Raw genomic sequence first — 17894 nt, forward strand, 5'->3', positions numbered from 1 at the left:
CATGGGGGCAGGTCTTTCCCATGCTGTTCTCATGACAGTGAATAAGTTCACGAGATCTGATGGTTTTATAATGGAGAATTTCCCTGAACATGCTCTCTTGCCTGCCGCCATGCAAGACATGACTTTGCTCCTCCTTTGCCTTCTGCCATGATTGTGAGGTCTCCTCAGCCATGTGGAACTGTGAGCCAATGAAATCTCTTTCCTTTATAAACTACCTAGTCTCGGGTATGTCTAATGGCAAAAACCACGATTACTTTTGCGCCAACCTAATAGCATTGTGAGAACAGATTAATACACCATACTACCTTAACAGTTATGTGCTAAGTTTTCCTGTAGATGCACAAAAGTGGTAACTCATGAAAACATACATCCTTGGGTAAAACTTATTCTTATAGAATAAGAACAGTGTAATTAAAAACATACCCAAAGTTGGTGCCTCTGACCAGGGGGACTCAGCTTGAAAAATGCACCATAGAAGGACACAATGTTTTTGTGGAAAGAGTACTTCCTCAGAAGGTTGAGTTCAGTCCTGAGATCCTCTTCCTCATCCTATGGAATAAGAATAGACAGCAAAGCTCCTAAGCTGTGCAATCAATGACTATAGGTCCCTAAAGTACAGTAGATCAATGAAGGAGAATCTTATGGCAGCCAATTATATCCAACAGCAATTTATAATAAAATCTCAACTAAAATTGTCAGTGAATGAAGAACTCTGGTTAACTTGGAGTCTGAGGGAATAAAAAGGGTAAACTGAAGATCTTTTAGTTCAGTGGTTCTTAAGGTATGGTCCCTGGACCAGCAGCACTGGCCACTGTATAAAATTTTCACTGAGTGGAGTCATTATATTTTTGTTTCTTTTGCAACAGTTTTATTGAGATATAATTCACATACCTCTGCCCGGCCACCCATCGTCTGGGAAGTGAGGAGCGCCTCTGCCCGGCCACCAATCGTCTGGGAAGTGAGGAGCGCCTCTGCCCGGCCACCAATTGTCTGGGAAGTGTGGAGCGCCTCTGCCCGGCCGCCCCGTCTGGGATGTGGGGAGCGCCTCTGCCCGACCGCCCCATCTGGGAGGTCTACCACGGAGGCCAGAAGCAATGTGGTGGCTGGACGTGGTGGCTCACGCCTGTGGTCCCGGCACTCTGGGGGGCCGAGGCGGGTTGATCACTTCAGGCTAGGAGTTCGAGACCAGTCTGGCCAACATGGCGAAACATATGAAAAATACAACAGACAAACCAACCAACCAACTCAGTGACAACAAAACAGGTCTACCCTGGAGTCATACTCTAATTTTTTCTATTTTCCTCCCTTTCTGATCCTTTATCCCACTTTCTTTTTCTTCCTCTTCCTTCTCCTTCTTCTTTGTCAAATAGAGGATTGAGTTATTATCACTGATCCAAAAAAAAAAAAAGAAATACTTTCCTACTCTAATAGCAGAAACATACTTATGTATATGTTCTACTGAAAGGTTTAAAGTTTTACTTTTGACATTCAAGTCACGAATCTTTCTGACTGGGATGGGGCAAGAGGGAAGGTAAGAAAAAACAATATATTATATACACGTATTATAACTAACATGTACACATACATGCACGTGCACACACACACTAGTTAAGCCCCCAACCTCATTATGAAACTAACATGTATGGACTACGAAATGTAGTATGGTACTGGTGTTTTAGTAGCACCTTAGCCTACCACCATACTCCAAAACAGATAGAATATACATTATGTTTACGCTGGCTGATATGGTTTGGCTCTGTGTCCCCACCCAAATCTCATCTTGTAGCTCCCATGTGTTGTGGGAGGGACCCAATGGGAGATAATTAAATTATGGGGGTGGGTCTTTCCTGTGCTGTTCTTTTGATAGTAAATAATTCTCATGAGATCTGGTGGTTTTAAAAATGGGAATTTCCCTGTCAGTCTCTCTCTGCCTGCTGCCATCCATGTAAGACATGACTTGTTCCTCCTTGCCTTCCACCATGATTGTGAGGATTCCCCAGCCACATGGAACTGTTAAGTCTCTTAAACCTCTTTCTTTTGTAAACTGCCCAGTCTCGGGTATGTATTTATCAGCAGCCTGAAAACAAACTAATACACTGTGCATGATGACTCTAAATCCTAGAACTTCGGGAGGCTGAGGTGGGTGGATCACTTGAGGTCAGGAATTCAAGACCAGCCTGGCAAACATGGCGAAGCCTCATCTCTACTAAAAATACAAAAATTAGCTGGGCATGGTGGCGCACGCCTGTAATCCCAGCTACTCAGGTGGTTTAGGCAGGAGGATTGCTTGAGCCTGGGAGGCGGAAGTTGCAGGCGAGATCATGCCATTGCACTTCAGCCTGGGCAACAGGGTGAGACTCCTTCTCAAGGAAAAAAAAAATTCTTTATGTTTAGGAAGCGTCACATAAAAAATAAAGACTATACCTTCAAGGAATGTAAAATATCCTACACTAGCCATTTTAAAACTATTTAATATGTTTTATAGAATAAAAAACGTATGTGTATCATTATCATGTAAATGTTGATCTCTGCTTTTATTTGCTATTAATATTTACTTAAAGAAAATCTTTAAATGTTTTCCTCCCCATTTGTCCCAAAAGTTAAAAAAGAAAACAACAACCCCTGCTAGTTTTGAAACAGATAAGGCAATTTGCAAGGCCTCTTCACGCTTAAAAAATTAGTCAGTCATAAACTTGTTTGAATATAAAAAGGCTATATTCAATAATATCTAAAAATACTTAATAGCAAGCTAGCTAATACTTTCTTGACACTGAGGGTAGAAATATGGGAATGTTCTCCATACAACTTACTTCATCTCTCCTAAAATTCTCTTTGTTTCCTTCCTATTATCCTTGAATGAGGGTTTTTTAAGTGCACAATTTGAAGAGCAGTGACATGTTCTGAATAACTTTATACAGTCTTAGATTACAGAAGTAAAAATCTCAAAGGAGAACTGAAGCTAGTTATTAGCTACCAGAAGACCACCATCTAACTCTGTCTCTCTCTTATAATTCCAAGGCAGAACAGAACAGTACCGGGGAAATGAATATGATAAAGACACAACTATGTCAATATTGATTATGTTGCTCAGCAGCCATGATAAATCTTATTTTGAAATAGAGCCAAAATAAAGACAGCCTTATAAATGTCTTTAATAAAATTTAATCAATATTAACAGAGCTGTAATTCATTTTATTCCTAATAGCTCTTTGCTGTTTTATCACTTAGAAACAAGTAACTTACCTGTGCTCGTTTTTCCATATCCTGGCAGGTACCTAGTTGTTCTTCCATTGCAACTCTGATTTGCCTCGCTTCATATTCCAATTGCCTTCTGGTCATATCTGTTTGTAAGGAAAACTAAAACCACAAATAATATAAAAGTATCAATATCTTGTATTTACATTAATCAGCAAAAGCAAAAAAGCATATAAGTACCAATAAAGAAAATGAATAAGCAAATACGTCAGTCATGGTGCATGAGAAAATTATTTTTTACTCCAAGGAGTGTTTAAATTTGATTATAGGTGTCAGACTCAATCTGGATCCCTGATGTGATATGGAATTCAAACACTTATTTGCCAAAGTCACAAGTGGCTTTAATTAGATTGGCTTATTTCACTTAAAATATATAATTGGTCCAGTTAGAGTGAGGCTAAATTCAGTTGCCTTATGACTCTTCTCTACAGAAGAGGCACTACTTTTAATTATTAAATACTAGCATATTAATGTGGACAACATAGAAATACCAAGAAACAAGTCCATCATTCTTAAGCTTATACTTCAACTTAAGGTAAGGATTACTATACACATACAGATTAAATAGAGAGAACTTTCCCATTAATCAAATGAAGAATATAGGATAAGAAAAAGCCTACATGTAAGAAAGATAATCATAAATAGAGTGGACAAAGCCAACACAGACTTTGGTAAAAATCGAAAAGTAAAGCAAAGTTGAAACAAATAAAAAGAGGTACTTCTTCAGAATGGGTGATAACTCATTCAAAAATTTATTAACCCTTTAATTAAAATTCCAAGGACTGTGATAACTGCCAAGCATGCAACAGGATTTTAAAAGGACAAGGTAATGAAACTTATAAACCCATGCCCAAAAGGTAATAAAAGCTGATTAAATAAAATGATAGGTAACAGACTTATAATGGGCCATGAAGGGAATGAGGAAATGCTATAGATTTTCTGTGTGCCCTTAGAAAACTGTGTATGACATGTATCTGACTCAGAATAGCACTGTGGTCCAAGAACTCCAAATTGTGTTGTCAGTCGTAGTCAGATTAGTTCTCACCCTTTTCCCTTTGCAACATACAGATGACATTCATATGCAGAATGTATTCCCTTAGGCATACCCAAATTATGGGTTGCAATAGAGATGAAATAGTCTGCATGTTATTTCTTATTCCTACTGAGCCAGTTGTAACTCCACTTATTAGTCCTCCACTTCCCAAACCCTCTCTGCAAAAAAAAAAAAAATTGAACATGACACAGTATGTTGCAATAATGTGGTTTAGATCTGATGTTTTCAGTAATGTTTTGATAAGTAGGTATTTCCACATAAAGTGTTCATTAACTTGGCTTCCCAACATAAATGCAACATTTGTGAAATTAAAAAATAGTTATAAAATACAAGCAGAGTTTAAATTTGCTAATGTTGCCAATGGTCCCTGATAATGTCTTATATATCATATTAAATAAATGTGATCTACTTAATAAATTAGTAGAGAATAATTAACTTGACAACTGATCTTTGTTTCAGATGGTAACCAAATACTCTTGAGTTGTCATGTACATTTAAGCTCTTTACTGAACCTGACTTCATGTAGACAGTGGAATTCTGGATTTTGTGTATTCTCTAATGACCAAAGTTAATGGTAAGCAAAACTACACTTTGGTATTTTTCTTTACAAAAGTTATAGTCCCAACAAATCCCCCAAAATTCCTAATCCTCACAGGCTAACAATTCTCCAATAACTGTTCTCTCACTATCTGTGCTCCTTAATTCCCAGGAGCACTGTTAAGTGTTAACATGTTAAGGCCCTGTCAGAAAAAGGGATCCTTTCTCTCTCTCAAAACCCTAAATGATTACTCCAGTAGAGTGAGCACTTAAGCTTCCAGTTCCACCTCCTGTCAGCCAATGTCCACTCAGGAAATCTAGCTAGCTACATGTTTTCAAAAAGGTTTTCTCTCTTTCAATTTTTACCTTTTTGTCTATTTTGGTCTCTCAAAGTAGTAGTAGAAAATGAAAAATTTAAGCTAAGAGAGTAAGTTATATTTTAATTAGTCTATTTTCTTTTAAAAAATTACATGTGGCTGGGCACGGTGGCTCACACTTGTAATCCCAACACTTTGGGAAGCCAAGGTAGGTGGATCACGAGGTCAGGAGATCGAGACCATCCTGGCTAACACATCAAAACCTCGTCTCTACTAAAAGTACAAAAAATTAGCTGGACATGGTGGCATGCGCCTGTAGTCCCAGCTATGTGGGAGGCTGAGGCAGGGGAATCGCTTGAACCTGGGAGTTGGAGGTTGCAGTGAGCTGAGATTGCACCATTGCATTCCAGCCTCGGTGACAGAGCGAGACTCCATCTCAAAAAAAAAAAAAAGTTACGTGAAATATTTATAGATAATAGCTAAAATATGTAGTCTTGTTTGAGATTATATAATTTTCTTTTCTTTTTTTTTCAACCTTGAGCAAGGGCCATACTAATCTCCTCTGCCTCATTCCAGTTTTAGGATATGTGCTGCTGACGTGGCCACTATAAATGTATTTGAGAAATATTCTTATATGTGCCACCCCATGAATAAAATCATTGACAGGGAGAGGGAGAGGCTGACAGGATTAGATTTTTTTTTTTTTTACAGAACGCTGCAGACTTATAACCCAGAGCGGCTTGGAGGTGGTGAATATCAGCTCCTCAAGTCTGCAATAAAAAATGGCCTCCAATAAACCTACATTGCAAAAAATAGGAAACAAATACAATGGAAAGAGTAAAAGAGATGAAGAGGCAGAGCCAGAAGAATCTGTGGTGGAAAATGTATGACTGACGTGTAGTGAATGGGAAAGTGGAATATTTCCTTAAGTGGGAGGGATTTACAGATGCTGACAACCCTTGGGAACCTAAAGAAAATTCAGATTGTTCAGGGTTAATTGAAGCATTTCTTAATTCTCAAAAAACTAGTCAAGAAAAAGATGACACGAACAGAAAATCTTTATCTGACAGTGAATCTGATGACAGTAAATCAAAGAAGGGATGCTGCTGACAAACCAAAAGGCTTTGCCAGATGTCTTGATCCTGAAGGAGTAATTGGTGCCACAGACGGTAGTGGAGAATTGCTGTTTCTCATGACAAGGAAGGATTCAGATTAGGCAGAGTTGCTGCTGGCAAAAGAGGCAAATATGAAGGGTCCTCAAATTGTAACTCCTTTTTATAAACAGAAACTAACTTGGCATTCTTGTCCAGAAGATGAAGCATAGTAATTGTTGGCACTGTTTTATATGGGTCTTGGTTTTTGATTTACTAGTGTGAAGAAATAACTACATTTTAATGAAAATCAAGTTTGGTATGTTTGTTTTTAAAGTAGTATTGGAAGAATTGCTGTGGATTTTCTTTTGCATTAATAGCACTGGTTACTTTGAACAAATAAATAAAAGCTTTCTATAGTTGCTTCCTTCATCAGAAAAAAAAATTAGATACCATGGTATATTATATCCAATGCATGAGAGAACAGCTTTTCTAAATATATTAGGAGAAATTTCCATAGCCATTACTCAATCAGAACTTCTGTTCTCATATGCCTAAGGATCATTCTGGGTTTCTTATTTGTTTTTTTTTTTTCGTGTGTGTGTGTATATAGAATATGCACACATAAATGTTTTCCTTTTTTATTGTTTTTAAACATTTACAAAAACAAAAATCACAGGTAATCCAATGTTTCTGAAATGCCATCATTCTGAGCAATCTAAGAAAAATAAATCACTTCAAGTTAAATTGAAAAATTTCCTGAAGTCATACATTTCAAGTTAAATGAATGATTTTAATTAATTGGACAATTTAAATTGGATAATTTAAAAGCAGCCATACCAGAATTCATATCTATAAATGCAATGGTTTGCAAAATTTCTAAAATGAAAAATTTTACCATTGCCAGCAACATCCAGATGAGGAAACCAGACAAATCCTAGTGTATTTTAATTAGCTAAACAAGACAATTAAATGGACACTTAAAGATTCCTCTGGTGAGTCATTTCTTTTTTTTTTTTATTTTTTCTTTTTGTTTTGAGATGGAGTCTCGCTCTGTCGCCCAAGCTGGAGTGCCGTGGCGTGATCTTGGATCACTGCAACCTCTGTCTCCCATGTTCAAGTGATTTTCCTGCCTCAGCCTCACAAGTAGCTGAGATTACAGGCATGCACCACCACGTCTAGCTAATGTTTGTATTTACTTTAGCAGAGACAGAGTTTCACCATGTTGACCAGGCTGGTCTCGAACTCCTGGCCTTAAGTGATCCACCTTCCTCAGCCTCCCAAAGTGCTGGGGTTACAGGCGTGAGCCTCCGCCACGTTGAGTCATTTCTTAACAAAAAGTTGAAATCCCTGTGTTACGCTGACTAAAAGGTCATGATTCATGGAATGTCTAAGACTTGGCTCATCGAAACCTAATCAGATGGTTAGAGATGTTGGCAGTTTAGGACCAGCTGTCATAAATCGGTGGACAAACTTCTGTAATCTAAACTACTGACTTGCATGTTTTTTCTTTACTCCAACACATTCATTACATGTAGGTTCGATCTTTTCAGTATATGTTTTACTGGTTCAGCAGAGGCCAAGAAAAACAACCCTTTGCAGTAAATCAGAACATTATTCAACTGCATACTGTTAATTTATTGTGAACACTGGTGGACAATGGTCAATAGTTTTATATTCCTTAAAAAAATTTTTAAAACAGTTAGATTTGCAAAACAAACCAACTTTAGTGTTTGCAAAAATGCTAATATCTGTGCTATAGCTATTGGCATTTATATCTAGAATATTTTCAGAGTTATTTTTATTGCAAAAACTATTTGGCATGATTCTTATAACACAGTACAAAAAATAGGCAGATGGTGATAAATACTTCTATAGAGTATGTTTGGCAATTCAATACACAGAATTAAAAAACTAGTTGCCTAGTTGAACCCTGAGGTCCTCTAGAATTCAAACTTTATAGATTTTCTAAATAAGAGCTTTAAATAAAACATTTGAGCATAACGTTTTATCATCTTTACAAACAAAAATTCATTAACTATTAGGGGTATATTCAGGCCTAAAGTTGGGTAAAACATATTACAATTTACAAATAACCATAAATTCAGTTATCCTGAATTTTAATGGATTACCTAGGTACTTTAAAATATCAAGTTATTAAAGTTTCAAATAAGTTGTACTGCCAAGTTACTTACATTTTCAGTTAAAGGAAGACTATCTATTCTTTTAGTGAGATTCTGAAGTTGAGCATAATACCAGTCTTTTTCTTTTTCTTCTTTGTCAAGATCAGCAAGAAGCAATGATCTATTTTTTAAAAAAAGGTACATTTGAACAATGCTAATAAAGACTGCACAAGAGCAATACTTACACCAGTTGTTATTGCAAACTTCTCTACCTAAAGTGTTAATAATGAATTACTCAAAAAATTTACATTGATTTCAACTTTTAAAGGGAGGACTTAGAATATTACAGTCATTAAAATTAGAGTATTAAAAAGAACATTTTTTTCTAAATAAACTGGTAATCATCCTTAAAAGAATACTTACACTTCACTAAAGGCTTTCTTCATATTTATAGTCTAAGAATATAATGATAGGTAAAAGATACAGACATAACAAAATTCAAAATTAGTATAAGAATAAAAAGTATAGTAAAGGAATTAAGAAAAGCAGCAATGATACCCAGAAAACAAACCTAGAATATAGGAAGCTACTACTTTGGACACTGATGTGGCTTTCAGCTTCACAGCAGCCAAAATAATAAGAAATATACTGTCATTTTGAAATAAGAGGAAGTTGTGACACAGAGAAACTTCTTAGTTTGGAATCTGAACACCAAATGATGGTGTTCTCCATAGCAATCTGTACTAAGATACTGCATACCTGAGCATTATAAACATAAATGCACAGTAAGAGTGTTACAGGGATAAAACTCAAGAGGTACAAAAAGAATATAATCTATCACTTTCCATGTGGCTCTTTGCCAGAGCTACCACTGTTACAATTTTCTTATGTATATTACTAGAGTATCCTATAAAAATGCAAGGACATATGTGCATACTTATATGTACATTTTAAATATAAATTGTAGCATATTATTATAGTATATGTTGTCCTGCAACTTTTTTTCACTTAAAAATTGACCCTAGGGACCAGGTGTGGTGGCACATGCCTGTAATGCCAATACTTAGGGAAGCCGAGGCAGGTGGATCACTTGAGCTCAGCAGTTCAATACCAGCCTGGGCAACATGATGAAAACCCAAGCCCCAAAATCCCATCTCTACAAAAAAATACAAAAACTAGTCAGGTGTGGTGGTGCAGCTACTTGGGAGGCTGAGCTGGGAGAATCACTTGAGCCCAGGAGGCCGAGGCTGCAATGAGCTGAGATCGTACCACTGCATTCCAGCCTGGGCAACAGTCTGCTTTACAAAAAAACAAAAAACAAAAAAATCGACCTTGCAGAACACAAATAGGCACAGGTTGAGTATCCCTTATTCAAAATGATTGTGACTAGAAGTGTTTTCGGATTTTGGAATATTTCTATTATACTTACCAGTTGGGCATCTCAAATCCAAAAATGCTCTAATTAGCATTTCCTTTGAGCATCATGTTACTCAAAAACTTAAGGATTTTGGAGAATTTTCTATTTCCAGATTTGGGATGCTCAATCTATACTAGGTATTTTTTTTGTTAGCTACATAATATTCAAAGAATTCCCTAGTATTCATAAATCTATGTAGGGATACACTACAACCAACTCTTAGTTGGTGGTACTTAGGGCCTTTCTAATCTTTTGTTATTATAAACAATGCTGCATTCAATAGCCTTATAGATATACCTCATTTCATACATATACACGCATTTATATAAAAGAAATTCCTAGAATATATAAATTTTTAACTTACTGCCCTTGTGAGATGTTATACCAATTTATGCTACCATCATCACCAATTGAAGTGTTTAATTCAACTTTCTGCTTTTTCGTGTCTAGTTTTTTTTAAATGGTGTATCACTGGTTTTAATTTGATTTCTCTTACTATGAGTGAGATTAAACATTTTGTTCGAGTTTATAAGCCATTTGTATTTCCTTTTCTGTGATTTTTCTTACTTGTAGGACCTTTTCTATATTAAAAATAATAGTGCTTTGTCAGTTGTTGGGCTGCATATAATTTTCTCAACTTAACACTTGTCTTTTTAACATTTTTTACTCACTTGACCCTTGAATATGGGTGTGAACTGCATGGGTCCACTTATACATGAATTTCCTTCCACTTCATTATGATTTTCTTAATAACACGTTTTCTCTAACTTAACATAGTATATAATACACATAACATACAAAATATTTGTTACTTGACTGTTTATGTTATCAGTAAGGCTTCAGGTCAATAGATAGGCAATCAGTAAAGTTTTTGGGGAGTCAAAAGTTATATATATATTTTTGACTGCATGTAGCGGGTGGGTACGCCAACCCATGAATTGTTCAAGGGTCAACTGTAACGTTTTGCCATGTAGAAAATTTTGATTTCCATGCAGTCCGATTTGTAGATATTTTCTATTATAGATTCTGGAGTTTGGTCATACAGAGAAATGTTGCCCACTCTGATACTATTATTACTTTAAAAGTTCTGCTTGATTATTGTTTCTTAGCAAATATGGGAATGAATCTTAGCAGTGAGTACTAATGTGAGTATGTGGAAGGTTCTGTTCTTGTTAAAATGTATTTTCCTTTACTGAGAAGCAACTTAAAAAATAAGAAATAAGCTTTTGTTCTTATGTGGCAACCTTAATAGTGACAGACTGACTGGGAAGAAAGGAAGACCCTGCTTATGAGGTAGCAGCCCTCAGAAAAGGCAGACTAAAGACAAGCTGCTCTCTCCCTCCGATTTCTGACAACAGGAACAGGAGAAAGCACTGCAGAAAGCCTGAACTCCATTCACAGCTGGGTACCACAACTCCCATAAAGATGAGATTTAATTCTATTTTTCAGTTTTCCCTAGTGAGGACCTGCAAGACTGACCAGGTCCAAGGTGGGAAAAAGAGTAAAAAAGATGGTGATGCTACTATTTCCTCCATTATTTCCTAATAAATGAACTTATAAAATAGGAGTTGGGGCCAGGCACGTGGGTCATGCCTGTAATCCCAGCACTTTGGGAGGCTGAGGCAGGTGGATCACTTGAGGTCAGGAGTTCGAGACCAGCCTGGCCAACATGGTGAAAACCTGTCTCTACTAAAAATACAAAAATTAGCTGGGTGTCGTGGCAGACACTCGTAGTCCCACCTACTCAGGAGGCTGAGGCATGAGAATCTCTTGAACCCGGGAGGTGGAGGTTGCAGTGAGCCAAGATTGTGCCATTGCACTCCAGCCTAGGTGACAGAGCGAGACTTCATCTTAAAAAAAAAAAAAAAAGAGCTGGGCATTGAAAGTGCTTAAATTGACAGGCCAATGTCAGTGGCAGTGTTGAAGTAAGGGGAAGGTTAGGGACACTAGGGACAATTTGCTGCTATCAAGTTTAAGATTAACCTGTAGTAAAATGCTCTGGGGAAGCCAAGGTTATAGTGTCTTCAGCTAAAATGATAGCAAGTGATTAAATTATCGTAGTTGACCTTGTGACTCACACAACAGCAGTTCATAAGGCTCAGAACTGAAACTAAGGCTAGACTCAGAACAGGTAGAGTCATTAGGGTTTAGTGTACTAAAGGCCTATTTTCTGATTGCCAATGGTCTTCTTTAAAAACGCTTTTTCACATAAATCTCACATCTTCTTAGTCCTCTACCTTACTGGGGGTCACCTAGAAGAGCATGGCACATTTGTACTAGCATTCAATAAATATTTGTTAAATAAATTAATAGTGAACATGACAGCAACATTCCTAACATTACTGAATGCTGTATATACTGGGCATAGTGCCAGGGACTTTAAAAAAATCTAATTTAATCCTCATGATATCCTTTGAGGTAGTTATTCTCATGATCACTTTACTAACTAGAAAACTGAGGTTCAAAAAGGTTATAAAGCTATAAGCTGGGTTTAAGTCCTGGCTTAACGAACTTCTAGCATTTATCCTGAGGAGTACAGATAAAGGAAGAAGACATAGAGTTAAACTATGACTTTAGGAAGGTCTACAAAGAAAGAACAGAAAAAACTAAAGGGGAAAATCATCAAAGAAGTAATATAACAGAAAAAAGCTGAATAAATAAATTTCCAGATCAAAAGGTTACAGTAAATATTCAGCACGATGAATGAAGAAAATATGCATACCAAAACATTCCAAAGCTTCCAAAGAGGAAAAACGGCCATCTACAAAGGAGTAAGATTCAGACTGGTATCAAATTTCTCATTCGCACCTTGATAATGAAGAAAAATGAGTTTGAACCTAAACCTACCTGAACTATCAAAGTGTGAGAGCAAAATAAGTATACTATCACACAAGAAAGAAATCAATTTATCTCTCTCAAACATAGCAAGAGTCAAGAACACCCAAACACATTAGACCTAAATGGGAAGCATAATGACAACAATGGTATATCAGTCTTGTAGCAGGCTCAGGAAGCAAATGGTACAAATTAGATCAGAAAAGTTAATTGGCTCCAATAAAAATTTATTTATGAATAAAATGAAACTAGATCCTCATATTATCATAAAGGCACAAATTTCTGCTCCCAAAAACATAAAAGAAAGGGAATTAGAAACTTGAGACAAAAACAAAGAGCTATATAAGAAAGACACATTCCAAATAGCATCATCTTCCTTTAAACAGCACAAAGGGTATGATATTCTATCAATGGGGAGTAAAAATTAATTCGGCATACTACTGACTCACAGTGTCCAACAACTACAGAGTCCTAAAAAAACCCACTTATTTCACATCAACATTATGCCTAATTCACAGAAAGAAAAAAACATGAAGACTCAAATATATGTACTATGAGGTAACTGTTAACAGTCTTCACAAAATAAAGGTGAACACACAGTTGCCAAATCTTATACAGCGGGGCTTCAACAGACACAGTCACTCACAGGAAAGAACAAGAAATAGAACTTATATATATATGTATTTGTATTTGGTTATGTGTATATGTATACAAATTCGACCAAAGAATTGGTACAGAATTAAAAACTGGATGGATAATTGAGTAAATTTAACAAATCTTCATCTTTCAGAGTTGTAAGTCAGTAAGTCATGTCCAATACTAGTAATATAAACATATTATTTAGACTATCTCATGGGAAATGAGACTGAATATAGGAAAGGAATATTGATACTTTTCATTTATGATGCTTTATAAAGCTAAACTAGTGATACTAATGATCAGTCAGAGTTGAGAACCTTCTAACGACACCATGCTGATACCGCTTTCTCTCCAGATAAAGCAACTTTTCATAGTGTGTAATAAAGCCTGAATTAGAAGTTGGGCCACATTTTGGGAGAAAAACGAAAACAAAAACAAGACGTCTTTTCTATAGTAACAACAGAAAAGGCTAAAGCACCTTTAAATATTTTTAAAAAGAAATGTATTTTCCACTTAGAGTTAAAAGTCAGAATACTAGCTTAAAGTTATTTACAGTGGTATTACATAATAAACAAAACATGGAGATCATTGCATTTAAGTCTTTGAACAGAGGAATAAGCTTTTCCTAGATTTAGATGCAAAGAACTCTGGAAGACTAGTAAGAAATAATGTCAAGACAGAAAATAAGAACATTTTTATTACAAGTATTCCTTACCACTTAACAGCTGCATTTGTTAGGTTTACTAGTATTTGCGGTAAAACTTATTTCAAAAATTAATATTTTTCTCTGAAACTCCCTCTCTCTGCTAATAAAATCAAGACTTTATCTACATAAAACAAAGTAAGGAAAAGAAAGCAAGTAAGGAAAGGTTAGTATGCATGTCCTTTGCCTCTTAATAGAGCTCAAAGGGGAAAGAGATAGAAGATCATGGATCCTAGTTCACCCTTATTTTTCAAAATGGTGTTTCAATAGTCTAGGATCAATGTATGAAACAGAGACTTATGTAAACTTAAGAAATAAAAGACAGTGTAACATCATTTCTGGTCCAGATAATTATCCCTATTTTTATAAATGGGCATATATGAAACTGGAGAGAAAGTTATAAAAGGTCTTCTGCCTCTCAGGGAGATATGCTGGGCATTTCCTATATACTAATATTCAATTTTCACAACAATGCCATAAAGTAGAACCATATCTTTATCTTATAGAAGAAAATGGCACAAAAATTTAACGATTTAACCAAGGTCACAGAGATAATATGAAGCTTTTATATATTTTACCATTTTCTGAATGTCTAATAGAACTTTTAGAAATATAAAGATAATAAAGATATTCCTTAATATGTGCATTAAGGAATCTTTTAGGGGACATAAAACATTTGACGAAGTTCCTGATAATGATCTATATTCTGGTATCCGCAGTGAGATAATGTTAACTTAAGGAAGAGAAGAATTAATACACTAGCTGTGAAAAATCAGAACTCATTCCATACGTCAAGCAATTTTTTTTCAGGTATTAAAACTTATACATTAATAAATGTTTTGTTGGCCAGGCGCAGTGGCTCATGCCTGTAATCCCAAAACTTTGGGAGGCCAAGGCAGGCAAGTCACCTGAGGTCAGGGTATCAAGACCAGCCTGGCCAACATGGTGAAACCCCGTCTCTACTAAAAATACAAAACTTAGCTGGACGCGGTGGGGCGTGCCTGTAATCCCAGCTACCGGGAGGCTGAGGCACGAGAATTGCTTGAACCCAGGAGGTGGAGGTTGCAGTGAGTCAAGATTGTGCCACTGCACTCTAGTCTGGGCGACAGCAAGACTCTTGTCTCAAAAAAAAAAAAAAAAAAAAAAAGAAGAAAAAAAAGAAAAACTTACTTTTTACTCACAGAAGTAAAAAGTAAATACTAGAGGCTAGGAAACACAGAGGGAAAGACAAGATAAAGACAGATTTGTTAAAGAATATAAAATTACAGCTAGATAGGAGGAATAAGTTCTAGTGTTCTACACTACTGCATAGAACTGTGTTCTATACTACTGTAGGATGAGCATAGTTAACAATATTACATAGTTTCAAATAGCTAGATGGTAGATAATGAATGTTCCTAACACAAAGAAATGATAAATGTCTGAGATGACAGATACGCTAATCTGACTGCAATAAATTATATGTATAGAAACATCACTACATACCCCATGAAATATACAATTATTATTTATAAATTTTAAAAAAAAGAAGTATTTCATTTGTGGCCACTTGTAGTGGGCCTTCCATAATGAAAAGAATCATCTTTTACTGAATCTAGTAGTTACTGAATATACTTCAATAGATAATCAGATATTCAATAAAAATCAGTTACTACTTTTTTTTTTTTTTTTTTTTTGGTAAAGAGACAGAGTCTTCGCCAAGCGTAGTGGCTCATGCCTGTAATCCCAGGAAGGCCGAGGGAGGGGGGAAAACAACTGAGGTCAAGAGTTTGAGACTAGCCTGACCAACATGGTGAAACACTGTCTGTATTCAAAATACAAAATTAGCCGGGCGTGGTGGCACATGCCTGTAATCCCAGCTACTTGGGAGCCTGAGGCAGAAGAATCGCTTGAACCTGGGAGGCAGAGGTTGCAGTGAGCCGAGATTGTGCCATTGCACTCCAGCCTGGGCAACAAAAGTGAAACTGCATCTCAAAAAAAAAAAAAGAGAGAGTCTTACTATGTCGCCCAGGCTGGTCCTAAACTCCTGGCCTTAAGCAATCCTACCACCTCAGTCTCCAGAGTAGCTGGGATTACAGGTGTGGGCCAAAGTATCTGGCAAGTTACACATTTTAACTACATATAAATATTATAATTATGTGTATTACTCAATGTACAGAGTAGTCAAAGTATTTAAGTGACAACCAGCCTGGCCAACATGAAGAAACCCAGTCTCTACCAAAAATACAAAAATTAGCCAGGTGTGGTGGTAGGCGTCTATAGTTCCGGCTACTTGGGTGGCTGAGGCACGAGAACCGCTTGAACCCAGGAGGTGGAGGTTGCAGTGAGCTGAGATCATGCCACTACACTCCAGCCTGCGAGCCACAGTGACACCCTGTCTCAAAATAAACCCCAAAAAACAAACAAAAAACCAAAATATTTAAGTGACAAAATAGGTCTTCAGAATCCCAGGAAACGGCCTTGTTTACATTTTTAGATTTAATATAAGTGCAATCAATAACATGCTATCTTTGAGTTTAAAAATGCAAAATGCTGTGTTAGCTATCACCTACCATAAATTCACAATTTACATATTATATTACAAAATAACAATAAACTGGAGTGTACAAGGCAATGTTTACTATATGAAGAAATGTTACCTCTCTTTCTCAAGTTCTTCTAAATATCCAGTACTTTCTCTGCTTCCATTTACAAACCCTCTTCTTGGAAAGGAACCCATAGGAACAGGACTGCACTCTCCAGAACGGCTTGATACAGATCCTTCCCGGCTTCCATAAGAACGGAGGGACATTTTTGACCGTAGTTTTACTCCAGGGAAATTACTGCTATCTAAGTTAAGCTCTAAATAAAATAGAAACAAGTTTTCATACAACAATTGCTTTAAGCGGTCTAAAATATTCTTAATGTTATTATATTATTTTAAAGTGAAATATTAGGTTTACACTTTAGCCACAAATATACACGACTGAAAAAAAAATTATTTAGGACTTTCCCTGCAACGTCCACTTGGGTCAGGGTAAAAATAAGGAGAGTGTTAAAGGAAAATTAGATAAAATGTACTTCCTTAGACTTCCTCTAAATAATATTTTAGAATCCAAAAGTAATTTGTCTGTCTGGCTTCAATTATTATCAAGCATTTTCTCTGTTCTGACACTGGAATTTTCAAGCAACAAAATGAGAAAGATATCCTTTTAAAACTGCTAAAAGTGACGCATAGTCAACTTATATATGTGAAAAGATTAAAGCATTTCTATCCTGAATGAAGAAGACAGTACTTCTTCCAATGAGACAGTAGGCTCAAGTCTATGGCATATAGAATACTAAAGTCCTATTTAGCGACTGGCAGAATAGCAACAAGCTTTAAAAAGAGCTGAAAATTATTTAAGGAAGGGATTTAAAATAGTTAATTCGAAGCCAGTTAAATGTTTAACTGAAGAAATGACACACAAATACATTTTTTATTTATTTGTACTTTAACAATTACATCCTGAGGGTAAGGCTAATACACCAAGAAAACTGATACCAACACCCAAATCGAGAGAAGCTGTACTTGGATCTACACACCTAAAGATGACAATTTGAGCTTAAAAAATTATTTTAAAACACCTTTTAAAAATCTACCTTTAAGACGCTCTAATAAATCAATCTGTCCAGAGGAAGCCATAGCTTCATCTTCAATACTTCCTTGTAGTTGTTTAAGTACTTCCTGTTAAAAAGAACACAATATATTAACATGAAATTCTAAATAACTCCAAGACATGATTCTGTATTTCTTGACATTTAAGTATGCTGAGAAAAAAATTCAGATCACTCTGAAAACATGCACCTTATATATATTACCTATTATTTGTTATTAATAAATAAATCATGGCCAAATAATAATAGTGATATTTTGTGATAATGGTGATTATGGGGAGTCTCCG

The 17894-nt window shown here is 36.0% G+C and overlaps 1 protein-coding gene, 1 non-coding gene and 1 pseudogene across 13 annotated transcripts in view; 1 reads left to right on the forward strand and 2 right to left on the reverse strand.

The window, feature by feature from the left end:
- APC (APC regulator of WNT signaling pathway) overlaps positions 1-17894 on the reverse strand; it is a 140880-nt gene that overhangs the window by 64393 nt on the left and 58593 nt on the right. For all 12 annotated transcript variants that reach the window (XM_032156667.2, XM_058440614.1, XM_058440613.1 and 9 more), the window contains 4 exons: positions 17593-17677; positions 16611-16812; positions 8450-8558; positions 3244-3357 (listed from right to left, as the gene is read on the reverse strand). In XM_032156667.2, the coding sequence (XP_032012558.1) occupies positions 3244-3357; positions 8450-8558; positions 16611-16812; positions 17593-17677 (510 nt within the window). The remainder of the gene's footprint in view (positions 1-3243; positions 3358-8449; positions 8559-16610; positions 16813-17592; positions 17678-17894) is intronic.
- Positions 5663-5769, reverse strand: LOC116472033 (U6 spliceosomal RNA). The gene has a single exon (XR_004248953.1). It is a non-coding gene; the product is annotated as a U6 spliceosomal RNA (small nuclear RNA).
- LOC116470938 (chromobox protein homolog 3-like) lies at positions 5946-6521 on the forward strand (annotated as a pseudogene).

Source organism: Hylobates moloch, unplaced genomic scaffold (assembly GCF_009828535.3).
Source record: "Hylobates moloch isolate HMO894 unplaced genomic scaffold, HMol_V3 SCAFFOLD_6, whole genome shotgun sequence".
NCBI lineage: Eukaryota > Metazoa > Chordata > Mammalia > Primates > Hylobatidae > Hylobates > Hylobates moloch.